General features: G+C 45.7%; 1 protein-coding gene across 1 annotated transcript; it reads right to left on the bottom strand.

Moving 5' to 3' along the window:
- Nucleotides 1-1,007: 1,007 nt before the first annotated feature.
- On the bottom strand, nt 1,008-9,887 carry VIM (vimentin). The gene is made up of 9 exons (XM_074156932.1): nt 9,206-9,887; nt 8,857-8,917; nt 4,712-4,807; nt 4,408-4,569; nt 3,759-3,884; nt 2,822-3,042; nt 2,682-2,725; nt 2,178-2,263; nt 1,008-1,646 (listed from the first exon to the last, which is right to left on the bottom strand). Exons 1-9 carry the CDS (start codon nt 9,745-9,747, stop codon nt 1,605-1,607), a joined length of 1,380 nt encoding a protein of 459 aa, XP_074013033.1. The 5' UTR covers nt 9,748-9,887; the 3' UTR covers nt 1,008-1,604.
- Between the last annotated feature and the right edge of the window lie 6,972 nt (nt 9,888-16,859).

Here is a 16,859-nt window from a genome sequence, read left to right as displayed (position 1 = left end):
TGCAGTCACGCCTCGGCCCCCATCTCCGGGTTGCGGGATAGCTGTGTGTCCAGGCTGGAGAGGGCTCCAGCACACCCCAGGCACTGCCACCCTCCCTCTTTAGCATCTTGGCTGCAGAGCTCCTACCCAGGTGCTGCACACAGCCAGGATGAAGAAGGTGGACTCCTACTGCCCCCTGACTCCCGAGCCTGCACTGCAGCTGGTCAGTCAGGCACGGGAGCAAAGGGAAGAACTGATAAGGATGAAAAAAGTAATTTTTTTTCATCCCTATCAGAGGGGAATAAGTTATCTATACAAAAATCAGTAGAGTTCTTCTTACAGCTCAGTTCCCAAGCGCTTGTGAGAGCGTCTGTACAACATGAAGGTACTACCATCACCCTGAATGAGCACCAAACACAATTCATCCTTACTCACCAACTCCAGTTTGCATTTACTCATGCCACAAAAATTGCACCCGAGTGGAAACTTACAGGAGAAGTGATGCAGAACACAGTAGCTACTGTGTGGCAAGAACTGTGCTGAGGGTTTGACTATGTTTTAACTGGAGAAATATCTTGCTCTGCAGAAGAAAAGAAAGCTTCCGAGTATTCACAAAGGACTTCAACCTTTCACATCCACCCCCCAGGAGACTATGTCAGGCCAGAGGGGAGTTTCCTCTTCCCCATTCTGCTGCACTGCTCAGCAGAGAACACTAAGCACGGTGGCTCTCCTTTTTTAAGAGGGTTTAAATGCTGGAGTCAGGTCACCAGTAAGACAAGTTATTTTTTCTATGCACTCCCCCCCTCCATCTGAAGCCTTCACTGACCTTCTGTAGCACAGACAAGCCTTTGGGAACTAGTCTTTCCTGGAAAATGAAGTCAATGCATGAAGTCAGCTGTTAGCTTTGCAAAGGTGCTGTCTTAGATAAGGGCTTTTTCACAGCTACTTAACTACCATGTCTTAAAGAGCTAAGTTTTAAGGCATTTTGGGGCATTTTCAGCTCTTAGTGGCTGGGTTAACTGGTATATGGAAGCAAGATTAATTTTTATTAGCTTGAAGTATCATATTTTATTCAAGTGATAAGAAATATAATACATTATGCATCTGCCAGTTATAGTCCATTTTAGTTGGTTCCAAAACCTAAGCAGTAAATAAGTAACACAGTTTATCTAGTTAAACTGAAAAAAACAGCATTTCACACAACCAGTAATGGAGATGTCAACCGCATAGTAATTCCAGCATTATGATGTTATGGCTTTCCAAAAAGTCATGAAGTTAACAAATTAGAAGACATCAAGAGCCATTTTTCAAAGATTTATTGAAGTAGCGACAGGTTGCTCATACTGTGCTGGAAAAAGCAGTTTTATTGAATTCGGATACTTAAAAACAGTATTGCAGCACAAGATATTGCTATCTGTAAACTAGACTCCATTGTAAACTCTAATCCTTCAGGGAGAGTCAGTTTGCAAGATCTAAGACCTATTTCCTAGCATAATAATCTTGCGCTCATGGAAAAACTGCAGAAAGGCACTTGAAAGCTGTTTCTTCCTTTAAGACATGGACTGTTTAAACCTTGCTGGTAAGAATTTCTCCTGCATTAATAAGTATGCATCTTCCCTTCAGCTTTACTCCAAGTCATCATGATGCTGGGAAGTTTCATTAATAACCTGTTGAAAAACAGAGACACTTGCATCAAGTTTTGTAGTAAGGCTGGTTTTTTTAGAATTAGAACTGGAACCTCTAGTTCCACAGAAGTGTGAACAAACGGGTATCAACTCTCACGTGTAAGTGAGAAGTTCTAGCTGATAAATGGTATGGAGAAACCATTTAAGCTTTATTGACTTAGTCTGAAAACAGTATATTGTCCCAAACAAGTACCTCCGTTTACTGCCATTTATTTTTCTTGGTTGATGTGAGAAATCTTTTCAGAACTTCCTAACTCAGCTAAACTTAAATACTCACTACACAGGTAACTGTCAGCCGTTTAAGGTTTTGCTATCAGATGAATTTTGTGATCGTTTCCACAGAAGCCTGTTGGCTACACGTGTTATGTTCAGCCATGTGGAGGGAATTGCCAGATGCTGTTCTACTCAATACCTGCTACAGCGTATACAAGGGTGCACTGACTGGTAGACAAACTTATGAGCATTTTAAGGTAACCAGCTGTGATAGAAATAAAAATCAAAATTACCACCAACCTGTCCATCTCTAGTTTCGACAGTCTTAATTAGAAGTGTCCTCTTTGAGTGAGTGTCAACCATTGGCTGAGACTCAATGTTGGTTTCTGCAGAAGGAAATGTATTATTACCGATAGTCTAGATGAAATGCCTCCTCAAAGAAATGAGGTGTAACAGATTTTAGTGTCTACTTTTAGAATCCCAATTTAGTGTATGAAGAAGTCTCCTGCTCTGAATGACAAGCTAGTCATCTCCATTTTCTCCCTATTGCCCTTAAAGCACCTTCAGCAGGCATCTAAACCAACCACTCACTATGTATTGATATTTAAAAATATCTGTGCCTAGGAACAAAGTAGCTCCTCCCACCCAAGGTTAAGTAATTGCAAATACTGTCGTTACAGCTCAGAAAAACACACACACAACTGCATTTATACAAGTTCAAATGCTAGAGTAAAAGGAACTACCCAGGACCCTTTTGCTAATGATAGAACAGCTGGCTAAATTCAAGTAGCAGAAATGGCTTACCTCTCAGGTTCAAAGAAGCAAAGGTTGGAATAGGCATGTTAATCCTGAAAGTAAAAAAGACATGGATAAAGTCAGACATGGGTACAGAGTGTCTTCTAGTAATTGGTGTTTAGAAAACTGTCGGCATGTGATTTTTTTACCTGCTCTCTTCACCCTCCAGCAGTTTTCTGTAGGTGGCAATCTCGATATCCAGAGCCATCTTTACATTCAGCAGGTCCTGGTACTCACGGAGATGGCGAGCCATTTCTTCCTTCATGTTCTGAATCTCATCCTGCAGACGGCCAATAGTGTCTTGGTAGTTAGCAGCTTCAACAGCAAAATTCTCCTCCATTTCATGCATTTGGCGCTCCAGGGATTCATTCTGGAAGAAGATAATGAAATCAAGCACTGCTGCAGTTCAGCCACTCTTTCCCATCCTCAAGACACTTAGAAGTTTTAAAAAAGGGAAGTTAAGTTACTTTAGCATCCGTTCTGAAAGCGCCCAGACATGATGTCCCAAATTTGTCATCTCCGTATCTTCCCCATGCAAAGTCAAGGTGGGTTATTCCACTGCTTTATCTGAGGTGTGCTACGTATTTCTTCTACCAAGTTGGCAAAGCAATCCCCTACAGTAAGTCCAACGCATGCAATACAAAGCATGCAGGCAGTCCTCACTGGGGGGGATTTGCAGGTGTTTTACTACGCTAAATCCATTTCAAGCCAGCCTTTAAGGTAGTCAGGTTCTAGCAATGGCAAGATTTAGACCTCTTTTCCACCGCTCCTCCAGCTTTTTGTACAGCTCCAGCTGTACCTGACAGACAAGCCATAAACACCTCCAGGACATGTTACATTAACAGTGAGCAAGGGAATGAACTCATGGTTTATACCTTAAGTAACACCTTAAGTACATCAATCTAACCAGTGCACTGGGGCTCGTGCAGGCAAAGTGAACCCATAGCATCCTTTTCAAAAAGTACTAATATGCTACTGTATGGCACAGGAGATCAGCTGCATTCACATCTACGTCACCAATTAAACTGCAGCGCGGCGCATAAAGCTGGAAAGGGAAGAATATCCCGACTGCTGTCTTCTACTTACGCTTCCCTTAAGGGCATCAACTTCGCAGGTGAGAGACTGGATCTGTCTGCGGTATTCATTAGCTTCTTGTTTGGCCTGGCGCAGGGCATCGTTGTTCCTATTAGCAGCTTCAGAGAGATCTGCAAACTGTGGAAATCCCCAGTCTGGTTAGCGTAACACTTCAACAGAAATGGTATAACAGTCTTTTTTTTTGGACACAGCATTTGAGGGCAACTGAAGTGATTACAAGCCCTAACACCCGAAACCCTTAAATATTAGCATTACTCTTAAAATGACTTTCTATTTTTAATTGTTAAATTGGAATTTATAGTTAAACCTTTTCTATTTGTTTCCCCACCCTGTATGTTTTCCATCTTTTCATCACTTTAACCAATTCATTCACTCTTTTCTCTAGTATTTCATCTAACATCTGCTTCCGGCTACAAGGGTAAGAGAGACCCCAAGTAGGAACCCATTACTTCGATGCTGTGCTTGCAGTGCAAAGTCATGTTTTCAGCTGTACTCTGCCCAGACTAGGAATTTAAAGAAAACCCTGGGCCATCCCTCTGCTCATGTCCAGTAGAGAGAGAGAGGGATCACCAAGTGCTACAAACAGCTGTTATATACAGTTAGTTTGAGTGCCTGATGTATCTGAACAGATTTCGCTTACTTTGGACTTGTACCACTCTTCGGCTTCCTGAAGATTCTTAGCAGCAACGCTTTCATACTGTTGGCGAACATCACGCAGGGCAGCAGTAAGATCAGGCTTGGAAACATCCATGTCAATTTGGATGTGCTGTTCCTGGAGTTGGGCCTGAAGTTCCCGGATTTCCTTAGAGAGGAGCAGACACTCAGTGTTTACACAACAACACAGCGAGCATACACAGGCGGGGACTCTGCGCCAGAACCAGCGAAGAGCTTACTTGCTCGCTAGACTGTCAGCATCTAATCACAATTCTCGTTATTCAGCTTACCTCATCATGAAGCTTCTTCAAGAAGACAATCTCCTCTTGCAGGGACTCAACTTTGCGCTCGAGATCAAGACGGGCCAGAGAGGCATTGTCAACATCCTGACCAGAGAGAAGAATGATTAGCAATCTTACAAAACTGTGATGTAGAGAAGTCTTTTACGGCCAGTTCAGTAGCATACAGACCGATGCCACATCTGACCTTCTTAGCAAGACAATACGAAACTAGGACCCTGGAAAAAACTTCTATCTTTTTGTCACCTCCTACCCTAGCCTCAGAAACCACTATATGCAGCTTTATTGTGATTTTGAGAACTATACAGCATATGCAGATTACTTCACCTTTGCCAACGAATTGCTAAGCGTGATCAAGAGCACCCAGATCACGGTGGGTGTAAATCCAGCTTGAAGATGAAGCAGACACTTGGGTCACAAACCAGCAATAAGCTCTTTTAGCTTGACTACACTGAAGAAGGGTTAGTCTTGCAGTTTACAGACTTCCATATTTTTTTTTCCATTGGGGCTTAAGAAGTGCAACCCATGTGCCTGTGGCTTAATTTCTTGTTTATTTCTTGCACTCCTTGGTGATCAACGCCAGAGCCCTTTGCTTCCACAGACCACAGCTTGAAAGCATACTTGTAAAGCTAGTGTGGTCCATAGAGGAACTGCAAGCATTTACTTCTCCAAGCAGTTCGGCAGATCTCCCTTGAGAAAAAGATGGTATGAGCATAAACACAAATTGAGTCATCATTGCCTACACACTCACATTAGCTGGCAAAGACTCCACCTTTTGCTAGACAGAGATAGTCTTAATCAACAGCAAAAACTCATTTACGGCACAACAGAAAATATACCGTGAATGTTACATGGGAGCAGCTTGAATTAGTTCAAAAACATAACTTAAGACTAACCATTGATTGGTAACTTCTCACATTTTAGATGTGCAAGTAAGGCAATTCATTTGCAAAGGAGATGATTGTTCCTTCATGCTGGTTACATACGCAGCTGCGTGCTTATCTTACCATGGTATTAATGCATCAGGTTTTCACAGCTTACTCTAAAGCTATTTTGGATTTGCCCGAAGTGTAAGCATTCCTAATCAGCAGTTCTCACTGTTACAGCACCTTTGAAATAGGGAGTGTTTTCTTTAGACTCCTACAAAGTCATTCCTTGGGTCACTCCCACTCTAGGGTAAGGTTCTTGCTCCAGAATAATTCTTCTCTTTTCTCTATCCAGCAAAACACCCCTTTTGTGTGTAGATCCATAACTTCCCTATCAACTCCAGTTTCACACTCACAGTTCATATTGGCTGTTTTTTCAATTCAGAAGAAGAATTCCTTAATTCATTTGTTCTCCTCCCCCCCAAAAAAAACCTGAAGACCATTCTGTCAGGAAATTACATGGCTATGACCTAACATTTTTACACAATTAGACATCCACAGAATTTTCAGCAGGTTTTACAAAAATCTGCATATAGAAGAATATTATTTTTCCAGGACAACTGCACAGCTACTGGATTTTTAGTAGCTTATGATAAATTGAAAGCATCTTAAATTGAAGACACTTTGAATATATGGTATGTATTTTACTTTAGGGAGTAGTTAGGGAGTGATGAATCAGTGTATCTGTATTTCCTAGATATATGGAGAGCCATATAAATGAATAAGCTACATGTAGTCTTGAGTATAGTGTAAGGCATAGATACATGCAATTGGACAACACATTGATTTTATCCTTGGAAATTGTTTAATGTCACAGTTTGCAGGATTGAGCATCCAGGCAAATTTCAGACAAACCTCATGTTAGCCAGAAGCAGACCTGTTGGTCTTTTCATAGGTTCAGGATCTACTCCTTATTGCTGGAGTAGCTGGCAAAGCTGCCGTAAATAACCTTCTCACTAATCGTGATGCTTATTTTATCCCAAAAGAAAAGATAAACCTAAAGGTTCAGAGTTTTTACTGTAGTACACCGCTCAGCATACGAGTAAAACCATGTGGTTTTGTTCAGGAGATTAGAATTCAGTATATCTGAGTTAAACAGTCTCTAAAGCAGGCAGCTTTTGGAAATGTAAAGCTTAAGTTCAAATATTTGTTAATTTTCTTTTAGAATACTGAAGTATACAACTGTTCCATCAAATAAAAAGTAAATTTGATGCTACATCAGAACAGTGAGGTATCTGCTGAAGTGTTCTGAAACCATGTGTACAACGTTCCAGTGCAAGAATATAACGGTTTAATATGAAGCTGTGTATTTTTTACAATGCAAAGCACAACAGGATGTTTCAACTTCAGTGTTCTATGAATTTAGTTTCACTTGCAGAAGAACAATACTTATACTGAAACAGATTTAGTTTTCAGAACCTGCATGTTAAGCCTACCCTTTTATGGTAGGGAAAAATTAGATATTACTGTTGTTCAAATAAAACACACTAGCACGCACCACTTACATCAGGCTTGGATTTAGTGTAGTGTTTCCACAGACAATGATTTTCAGTTCTTCTGCATCAGCTACACCTTAAGAGGTTAAATGGATCCAGTTCTGACTACACTGCGCACACAGATCTGCTAGAGGCTGAGCTCCTGAAAGACCCCTTACCCCAGCGCTGGATAATGAATGCAGAATATGCACAAAGCCAAGCCCACTTAAAAGCCTTGAGCCTTCACAAAATTTAATTGGCTTGAAATAGAGGTAGACATGCCTTGAAGTGAACCAATTGCATATGAAACATCATTTAAACCAGCCTTAAGTCGAAGGATCCTTCCACTGAACTCAGCACTGAATAAGAATAGATTCAGTTCTCTAAAGCTTCGGTTAAAAGCTTCTGCACAGAACTTCACAGAACATTAAATTGGCTTGGCACTCAAAAAACCAGAAGCTGAAGTTAGGGCAGTATCTCAAACTGTTCTGTTTCAAACTCCGGTCCCCAGAACGCCAGCAGAGACTCTGAATTCCCAGGCTCCAAACAGGAGTAGGTGCCTCAGTTTCCCCACGTTATCTCATGAAGACACCTGCTCTCCTCCAGGGACTATAAATATGCTGGAGTCAAAAGCCTTGCCCAAGGAAACGCTGACAATCAAGTGATGATTTCCTGAATGGTGACATCTAGTAACGTCTATGAAGAACTTTGGGACCAAGTCAGCCTGTGCCCAGCTGTTTGGAGATAAGGGAAGTCACTTCCAGCCGGGAGGAATGCTAGCAATGCCAATTCACACCAGCAGTTTTAGGGAAGGGACCCTGTTTTGAGAAGGCACATTCCTAAATATCTCCCTAGTCCAAACAAGGCTCCATGCAAGTTGAAAACTAGTTTTGCAGAAGTGAAAAACCTGAGCTTAACACTTTATGAACACTGTTTGCCCACTCGGTTCCAGCTGTCCCGTAAGCTTTAGTTTATCTGGATAACGTTGTAGCTTCCTACAGAGACTAAACTCTAAAGCAACTTGTTTCCTATGTTAGCATCTTTGTTTACAGGGGATTAAATTCCATGTTCTTAACGGACATCCAGAGGAGACAGACGGGACTGCTGTGAGCTAGCCACAAGGAACAAACTGTCTCATTCTTGTCAGCAGCCAACACCCATATGAAAAATTTTAAATTTGGAACTCTTGTCCAGTAACGCACTGACCCAAGTGATTCATTAAAAAGGAGCTGTTTTCTGTAAAAAACTGGACCATATACAGGATAGACACTTTTTGCTAGAAATTTGCCTGCACCATTACACATTTAGTAAGAATGCAGCCCACTGCACCCCCCCCTCTGGCACAAAGGGATCCATTATTTCAATCTGCTGCCACCACACTTGCCATAATGCCTGTATCTGCATTCCACGGTGAATCCCATAGAAACCATTAATACCCTTCAGCCAAGCGAGCAGATGGCCCCCCTTTCACTTTTATTGGATCGGAAAGCGATTCCACGTCGGAGCGCTTTCTGTAAAACAGGCTAGACTTGGATAAAGCAAGACAATAGTTCCCCCCCCCCCTCCCCTCAGACCACAGCACCCCCCTAAAGAAAACAAGGAGGGCTTGCATGAGAACTGATGGAATTCCTTTGTGCGAGGAAGCAAACTCCTGCAGTCCCACCCTCCTGTCCCAGGCACCGCCGCCACCACCGCCACCTCCTCCGGCCCTCCTCCCCCTCCAGCCCCCACAAACCTGTCTGAAGGACTGCAGGGTGTTCTCCGCCTCCTCCCGCTGCAGCATCTCCTCTTGCAACCTGGAAGGGGCGAGACAGCGGTGAAGAGGGAGCGGGGGTTCCCCCCACCCCCCAAGTCCCTCCCCAAGGTCCCCGCCGCCCCCCAGCCCAGCTCGGGATGCTCGGGGGCTGCCTCCCCGCCGCCCCCCAGCCCAGCTCGGGATGCTCGGGGGCTGCCTCCCCGCCGCCCCCCAGCCCAGCTCGGGATGCTCGGGGGCTGCCTCCCCGCCGGCGGAGGGCGGTGCGGGGCGGAGGGGACAAGGCAAGGCGCCGGCAGCCCCAACCCGCCCTCCCCCAGCACACACTCACTTCTCCCTCAGGCGCATGATGTCGTCGGCGAGGTTGTCCCGCTCCACTTCCACGCGTGCCTTGTCGTTGGTGAGCTGGTCCACCTGCCGGCGCAGCTCCCGCATCTCCTCCTCGTAGAGGTCGCCCAGGCGGGACGTGCCCTTGCCCTTGAGCTGCTCCAGCTCCGCCAGCAGGATCTTGTTCTGCTGCTCCAGGAACCGCACCTTGTCGATGTAGTTGGCGAAGCGGTCGTTGAGCTCCTGCAGCTCCACCTTCTCGTTGGTGCGGTTGGCCTTGAACTCCGAGTTGATGGCGTCGGCCAGGGAGAAGTCCACGGAGTCGTGGAGCCGCATGGGGGGCATGCTGCTCCGCAGCCGCACCGACGTCGTCTTGGTGGCGTACATGCCGCCGGGCGAGGCGGACACGTACCGGGCGGTGCTGGGCCGCAGAGAGCTGCCCAGCGAGTACCGGCTGCTGGAGGTGATGTAGCGGGTGCCGGTGCTGGGGCGGCTGCCCCCGCCGAACATGCGGCGGTACGAGGAGTTCTTGGTGCTGATGCTCATGGCGGCGGCGGCGGCTGCTGCGGGCTTTGTAATCCGGGAGAGCAGCGGAGCGGGTAGGCTGGAAGAGGCGGCGGGCGAAGAAGGGCGGCGGCTCTCCACCGGGCCCCTTCTTATGGGGCGCCGCCGCCCTGCGCCGGGCCGGGCCCGCCCCGCCGCCCGCCGCCCCGCCCGCCGCCCCTCGCCAATGGCCGCCCCTCGCCCATGGCCCGGCCCCGCGGGGAGGGGGCTGCCGGCCGCCGCCGCGGCAGCGGACACAAAGGCAGGCAGGCGGGCGTGCGGGGAAGCGGGGGGGGGGGGGTCGGCACCCCGCCTTTCCCCGCACCCCCCGGCTCAAGCCCCGCGGCCCAGCAGCTTTCTCCCGAGGCGGGGGGAGCGGCCCGCAGGGTTGGGGTGCGGGGAACGGGGAGGAGGGGGGTGACAGCGGCGACATCCTGGGCTCGGCGGGGGTGGTGGCTGAGCCTCTCGCTGTTCCCCACCCCCCGAGAGTCAGCGCCCCGAGTGACGAGGGGAGGCTGGCAGGTTTAAGGCTGTGCCACAGGACGGGCGAGATACCCCACGGAACCCAGGATGCGCGCACCGAACAACCCTCTGTCGGTGGAGATCTTCTCCAGAAGCTGTTTCTTTTCTTTCTTACCTTGCTGAAAGGGAGTAACATCAGGGCAGGGTGACGCTGGCTATTCCCACAGGGCTGCCCAATGTCCGAAATAAACAGGCAGAAAAATAATACATAATAATGTCTTCAGCCGACAGCAATCTCTGCTCCTACTTCTGTTCTGAAGACACGATGTTTACAGTCTAAATGGGTTTTTCCCTGTAGATGGGTGTGCATTTACACAAGCAAGGCTTAATTAATTATTGTAACAACAATCACAGCAGTAACTATTTTTAAAGTGTGGACTGTACATTATTGAAACAGCTGCAATCAGGATCTGGCTCCTGGATGCAACCCTTCTAATAACGAGGATAGTGGCAGGCTTGATTTTAACAAAGGTTTGTTTCTGCGCTGTTGTACCCAACAGGCTTTTGCTATTAATTTCAATAGGCACACAATTGGAGTCTTAGGAAAGCACCTGGTAAAATGCTAATTAATCATTAGACACGACCCACAAATATCCTTTGTATGTAGCTTCAAAGGGCAGACAAAAATCCCAGGGTTTCAAGAGCAATTGTATGATCAAAATACGCTACCGGTGATTGAGAAGAATGATGCTGGTAGTACAGGGCAATAGCAATGGCAAAAAAATTACGATAAAAAGATAAAAACTAAGATAAAAACATAGACTGAGTAGAAGCAGATTGTTTTCAGTACGAATGCAGAAGTCATTTAAGGGAGATGACAGAATCCCTGTCATGTAGATAATTTAAAACTTGAGTAGCCAAAGAGGGTAGAGAGGAACCTGATGAACTTCAACAAGGGCAAGTGTAGGGTGCTGCACCTGGGGAGGAATAACTCCCTGCACCAGGACAGGTTGGGGGTGACCTGCTGGAGAGCAGCTCTGAGGAGAAAGACCTGGAGTCCTGGTGGACAACAGGATGCCCATGAGCCAGCAATGTGCCCTTGTGGCCAAGAAGGCCAATGGCATCCTGGGGTGCCTCAGGAAGAATGTGGCCAGCAGGTGGAGGGAGGTCATCCTCCCCCCCTACTCTGCCCTGATGAGGCCCCATCTGGAGCACTGTGTCCAGTTCTGGGCTTCCCCCAGTTCAAGAAGGACAGGGAACTGCTGGAGAGGGTACAGCAGAGGGCTACGAAGATGATTAGGGGCCTGGAGCATCTCTCTTATGAGGAGAGGCTGAGGGACTTGGGTCTTTTTAGTCTGGAGAAGAGAAGACTGAGGGGGGATCTGATCAACACCTATAAATACTTAAAGGGAAGGTGTCAAGAGGATGGGGCTGGTCTTTTTTCAGTGGTGCCCAGTGACAGGACAAGAGGAAATGGGCACAAACTTGAATATAAGAAGTTCCACCTAAACATGAGGAGGAACTTCTTCACTTTGAGGGTAGCAGAGCCCTGGAAGAGGCTGCCCAGGGAGGTGGTGGAGTCTCCTTCTCTGGAGACATTCAAAACCCGCCTGGACACGTTCCTGTGCAACCTGCTCTGAGTGGACCTGCTTTGGCAGGGGGGTTGGACTAGATGATCCTCAGAGGTCCCTTCCAACCCCATGTGATTCTGTGATCCTGTGAAAGCACGAAGCGTATTCTCTAATGCTGCACTGACACATCAGGAAAGGGACATCTTTTTCCTCTTGGCTATGGAAAGTGACCGATGCAACGTAGACGTGTTATCTGTAATTTATCGCTTCAGCACTTATGGGATGCTAAACTACCATTGATTTTTAATCCTTTTTAACTTGCAGCCCTGCAGAAGCAAACGTCTTCAATGGAAATTCTGATAAACCTGAACACAAACAGCAGGCAGAGAGGAAGGTAATCTTCACACCCCAATTCACAGTGTAGTCAGCTGTTGTACTTCAGGTATTGTACCTTGCGAGGAAGAATCAGAGCCCATATATTTTATTAAGGACTTTTTTTTTTTTTTGGTAAATGAAACTGTGCTTTAGTTTCATTCTGATGGCAACCAGAAGTGCAGGAATGGAGTTTGTATCTAAATGTAGGTCCTTGAGGTTTTAATTTTCTTTATTCGCTGAAGCTTAGTCAAGCACATGGAGCTGACAAGGTTGAGCTGCTGCAGTGCTTGCAGCGTTAAGTCCTGGGCTACAGCTCATTTCATTCAGCAGTGTGCCCAGGTGGCCACGGCGGCCAACGGCATCCTGGCCTGTATCAGGAACAGCGTGGCCAGCAGGAGTAGGGCAGTGATGGTGCCTCTGTACTGGGCACTGGTGAGGCCTCACTTCGAGTGCTGTGTTCAGTTCTGGGCCCCTCACTACAGGAAGGACATTGAGCTGCTGGAGCGTGTCCAGAGGAGAGCCACCAAGCTGGTGAGGGGTCTAGAGAAGAAGTCCTATGAGGAGAGACTGAGGGAACTGGGCATGTTTAGTTTGGAGAAGAGGAGGCTGAGGGGGGACTTCATTGCCGTCTACAACTACCTGAAAGGAGGTTGTAGAGAGGTGGGTGTTGGCCTCTTCTCCCAAGGGAATCATGACAGGACCAGAGGAAATGGTCTGCAGTTGCGGCAGGGGAGGTTTAGATTAGATATTAGGAAGAATTACTTTACTGAGAGAGTGGTCAGGCACTGGAACAGCCTGCCCAGGGAGGAGGGCAACGAAGCTGGTGAGGGGTCTGGAGCACAAGTCTTACGAAGAGAGGCTGAGGGAGCTGGGGCTGTTCAGCCTGGGGAAGAGGAGGCTGAGGGGAGACCTTATTGCTCTCTACAAGTACCTGAAAGGAGGCTGTAGAGAGGCGGGGGTCGGTCTCTTCTCCCAAGTTACAGATGATAGGACAAGAGGCAATGGCCTCAAGTTACGCCAGGGGAAGTTCAGGTTAGATATTAGGAAATATTTCTTTACTGAAAGGGTTGTCAGGCATTGGAATGGGCTGCCCAGGGAGGTGGTTGAGGCACCATCCCTGGAGGTATTCAAGAGAGGAGTTGACATAGTGCTTGGGAATATGGATTAGTGTTGGGTGGTGTGGTGGTGTGTGTGTGGGTTGCGTGTGTGGTGGTTTTGTTTTTGTTTTTTTGTGTTGTGGTTTTTTTTTTTTTTTTTTTTTCATTGGTTGGACTAGATGATCTTAAAAGGTCCCTTCCAACCTCTGTGATTCTGTGATTCTGTGATTCTGTGATGGAGTCACCATCCCTGGAGGTATTTAAGAAACGTGTAGAGGTGGCACTTCAGGGCATGCTCTAGTGCCTGAGATTGTTGGGTTGTGTCTGTTTGTGGGTGGGTGTGGGGTGTGGTTGTGGGTGTTTGTTTTGGTGTTTGGTGTTCTGGGATTTTTTTGGGTTTTTTTGGTTTTGGTGGTGTTGAGTTTTTTTGGGTTTTTTTTTTGTTGGTTGGACTCGATGATCTCAAAGGTCCCTTCCAACCAAGATGATTCTGTGATTCTGTGATTCTCCCCCTGACTCAGACGGCATTCCTGAGGCTAAGGGGACCTGTGGCCATGCTGCTGTACTGGCCAGCCGGCCCTCTCACACCTCTTTATTTAAGCCATCAAGTTTGAGCTGTAAACCTTTGTGAGCCCTGACACAAAAGTACACACTCCTTCTATGAGCAGGCAAAAAAGTAAACCAGCACTTAACCAGCAGCCTCACGGATTAAAGATGCTGTACTCAGAAGCACTGATAGTTGTAGCAGATTGGTTTTTTCAAAGGTGCGCTGTGCGCAATCTGTTTTTCCTAACAGGGCGCAACTTATTTATGCTCCACAAAACCTTTAATGGCACACACATGCCACAGTCATTCTTCATTCAGAAACTGCTTTTACCCCTAAAATCCACGAAGCTGTTTGTTTTAGAAAATAAATATGACCCACTCTACCACCATGTTTCAAGTGTGGTTTCCATATGTTTATGTCACCACTGCCATATGTACTCTTGGCCACCTGCCTCACTGCTGTTTCTCACTATGAAATTTTCCTAGAAATGTTTGGATATTGTCAGTTGTCGGGACTACAACAAACCTTTACGTGCCTTTTGCTGGTTGGCACTTACATAGATGCATAAATGGAGGCAGCTCGAACTTTCTTACAAGGCTGTAATAAATTTAACGCGCATTTGCATCCCAAACCCCAAAGGGGAACAAGAACTGGTCTCTTAAAATGTGAAGCGATCTCCACAGTACTTGTCAGGAAAGACTCTATCTCAGCGTAGCCATAAGAATCACGGAGCGTGTACTTCTTTGAATTGAAATGAAACCCCATTAATCAGCCTAATTTTAAGGGAAGTGCTACAGGACTCTCAGAGACCGGGGCTGGTCAGGATCTCGACCACGTCTTACATGAGGGACAGACAGCTAATAGCATCACTAAACACCACGTTGGGGATTATTCATAAACTGCTCTATTAGCTGTCATCCGTGCTGTTTATTGCGATGCTTTTCATTTGCAATTCCAGCTGCCGTGTCCCTTACCTCTGCGGGGGCAGATCAGGGGTGAGCCAATGGCGCTCTTAAGAAATCAAACTGTTTTTATCATGAGGCTTTCGCTTCACACTGCAAAATTTATTTTGGCCTTTCTTTTTTTTTTTTTTTTTTGGCTTTTTTGCCAGAGAACTGAGGTACTGGTACTCTGCCAAGAATAAAATACGGAATCAAGCCCTAGAAGTGTAGTAAAAAATATCGCATTGTTGTGTAACTTTCATTACCAGGGAAAATGGGTGGGCATAGGGAGAGGGCACGAATACCTGAATGGGTTCATACTGAAAATCTGCTAGGCTGAAAATGAAAAAGTCCTCATAACTGTCAGAATTTCTCTGATTTTCTTGCGCAAATATCTTTTGGTCCGAAAGTATCACTGAAAAGAATAGCATTCACATGTTTTGATTTGCCATTTCATTTAAAAAGTAAAAAAAACTAGAGAAATTTAGTCCGAATATTGAAATGCGCTTTACAGTTATTATAGACCTTGACTAAACTAATGTGAATGCTTTCATTAATGAGATTCGTGCACTTTTAGTAAAGTTGCTGCTTCCAGGAGGTATAAAATGACCTGTAAATATGAAATACCCAGGAAAAACATCTTGCTTGTTTGCAATCACTCCTGTTGTCAATACCACCCAGCAATCTTAAGCCCTGGAGTACATGGGGCCGTAGAGGCATTCCTGCACGATTCCCCTGCTCCATGAATATTGAACAAACCCCAGGCAAAGAGGACTCGCTCTTACAGGAGGATATGAAAGACTCTTAATGTCCTACAGCAAACTACAGCAAGTGCTGTGGCTTATTGCTTGTGAGTGCTGCAACTTTTAGTCCGAAAGAGCACTTCCTCCTTCAGCCATGGTCTGAAAAGACTGGCTGCTATGGTTTTAAAGAAACATAAAGGTTCGTATTTCCAAAAAAAATGGATTCTGGCTGTAAATCTTCAGCTGGGGCTGGTCCACCCCTTTAGCCAGGAGCTAAGTCTAATGAGGAGCCCCCAGGAAAGGCTGGTACATCCAGGGAAGAGGTGATTTTTCAGAACCTGGAGAATACATCTCTCTGCACGCTGCCTAGGAAGAGCTGATTTGGGTTTTTGGACATCACTGGGCTGCAGAACACCTAAATGTCTAGGCATTGAAGTCTCCTCTTGTGAGTAACATCATTGACGGATTACGGTCTTAGGAAAGAAATAGGCAAATTCTTTAATGAAATTTATTTTTAAAATGATGTTGCCTACAGTCACTGCCAGTGTTGCAAACTGGTGTGACCAGCTACAGAGTTTTTCAAGGAAATGACTAGGTTCTATACTCAAAACTAACCAAGTCTCTCTGCAATATTATATTTTAATGTAAAATGAACTAAATGAAACTGCCAGGGGTTTCATCACTAGGAAGTGTTTTGAACATGACTCATGCCACCCAGTTGCATGACTTAAATTTCCAAAAATTATTACTGTCGTGCATAAAGTTCCCCTCTACTATAGTTTCTAATTGCCAGAATAGGACAGTTTCTGCATCAACATAGGATGTTCCTGTAACAAATCAGGTATGCATTTTCAAAGCCAGTACAGTCCTCTGCCCTGAGTCCAGTGGTTGTCTCAAACACCATGCACAGTTTTAGCAACACAGAGAAGAGAAAGAGAAGTTTTTCAGCTCTATCATAGGCATGGCAATTTATTTAATCCATCCCTTCAACAAAAAAAACCCCACAGGATAACAACCTGTATACTCCATCTGTCTCACTTCATTTAATAGCAATAGCACTGACTGCTGAATGTCAGCAATGCATTTAGCAATGACTGGGACATAAAGGACAAGGTTTTCCACACTGGCAAGAGATTTGGCATGGTTTGAGGAGTTCTTTAGCTGAAAGAGATTATTCTTAAATTTGAAAAAAAAGTCAATGAATACTTGGACGTGTGTTCAATACTTATACAGCTAATGTACAGGACCACAGAAGAGAAGGGCTCAAGGAGAAAAAAAGGTTACTTTATGTATCAAGAACTTGAAGAAACATGAAGATACCCCGAAGAAAATGCAGTAAAGACTGAGATTATTGTTATCACTTCACGGTTCCCTCTTGA

This window comes from Numenius arquata, chromosome 12 (genome assembly GCF_964106895.1).
Source record: "Numenius arquata chromosome 12, bNumArq3.hap1.1, whole genome shotgun sequence".
Classification (NCBI taxonomy): domain Eukaryota; kingdom Metazoa; phylum Chordata; class Aves; order Charadriiformes; family Scolopacidae; genus Numenius; species Numenius arquata.
This window is presented reverse-complemented; position numbering and strand designations above follow the sequence as displayed.

Coding starts and splice junctions, on each gene's coding strand:
- VIM (XM_074156932.1), bottom strand. CDS start 9,747: ATGAGCATCAGCACCAAGAACTCCTCGTACCGCCGCATGTTCGGCGGG. Junction 3,885..4,407: donor AAGAGTGGTACAAGTCCAAA/GTAAGCGAAATC, acceptor GGATTTCCACAG/TTTGCAGATCTCTCTGAAGC. Junction 1,647..2,177: donor TCGAAACTAGAGATGGACAG/GTTGGTGGTAAT, acceptor GTTTTTCAACAG/GTTATTAATGAAACTTCCCA.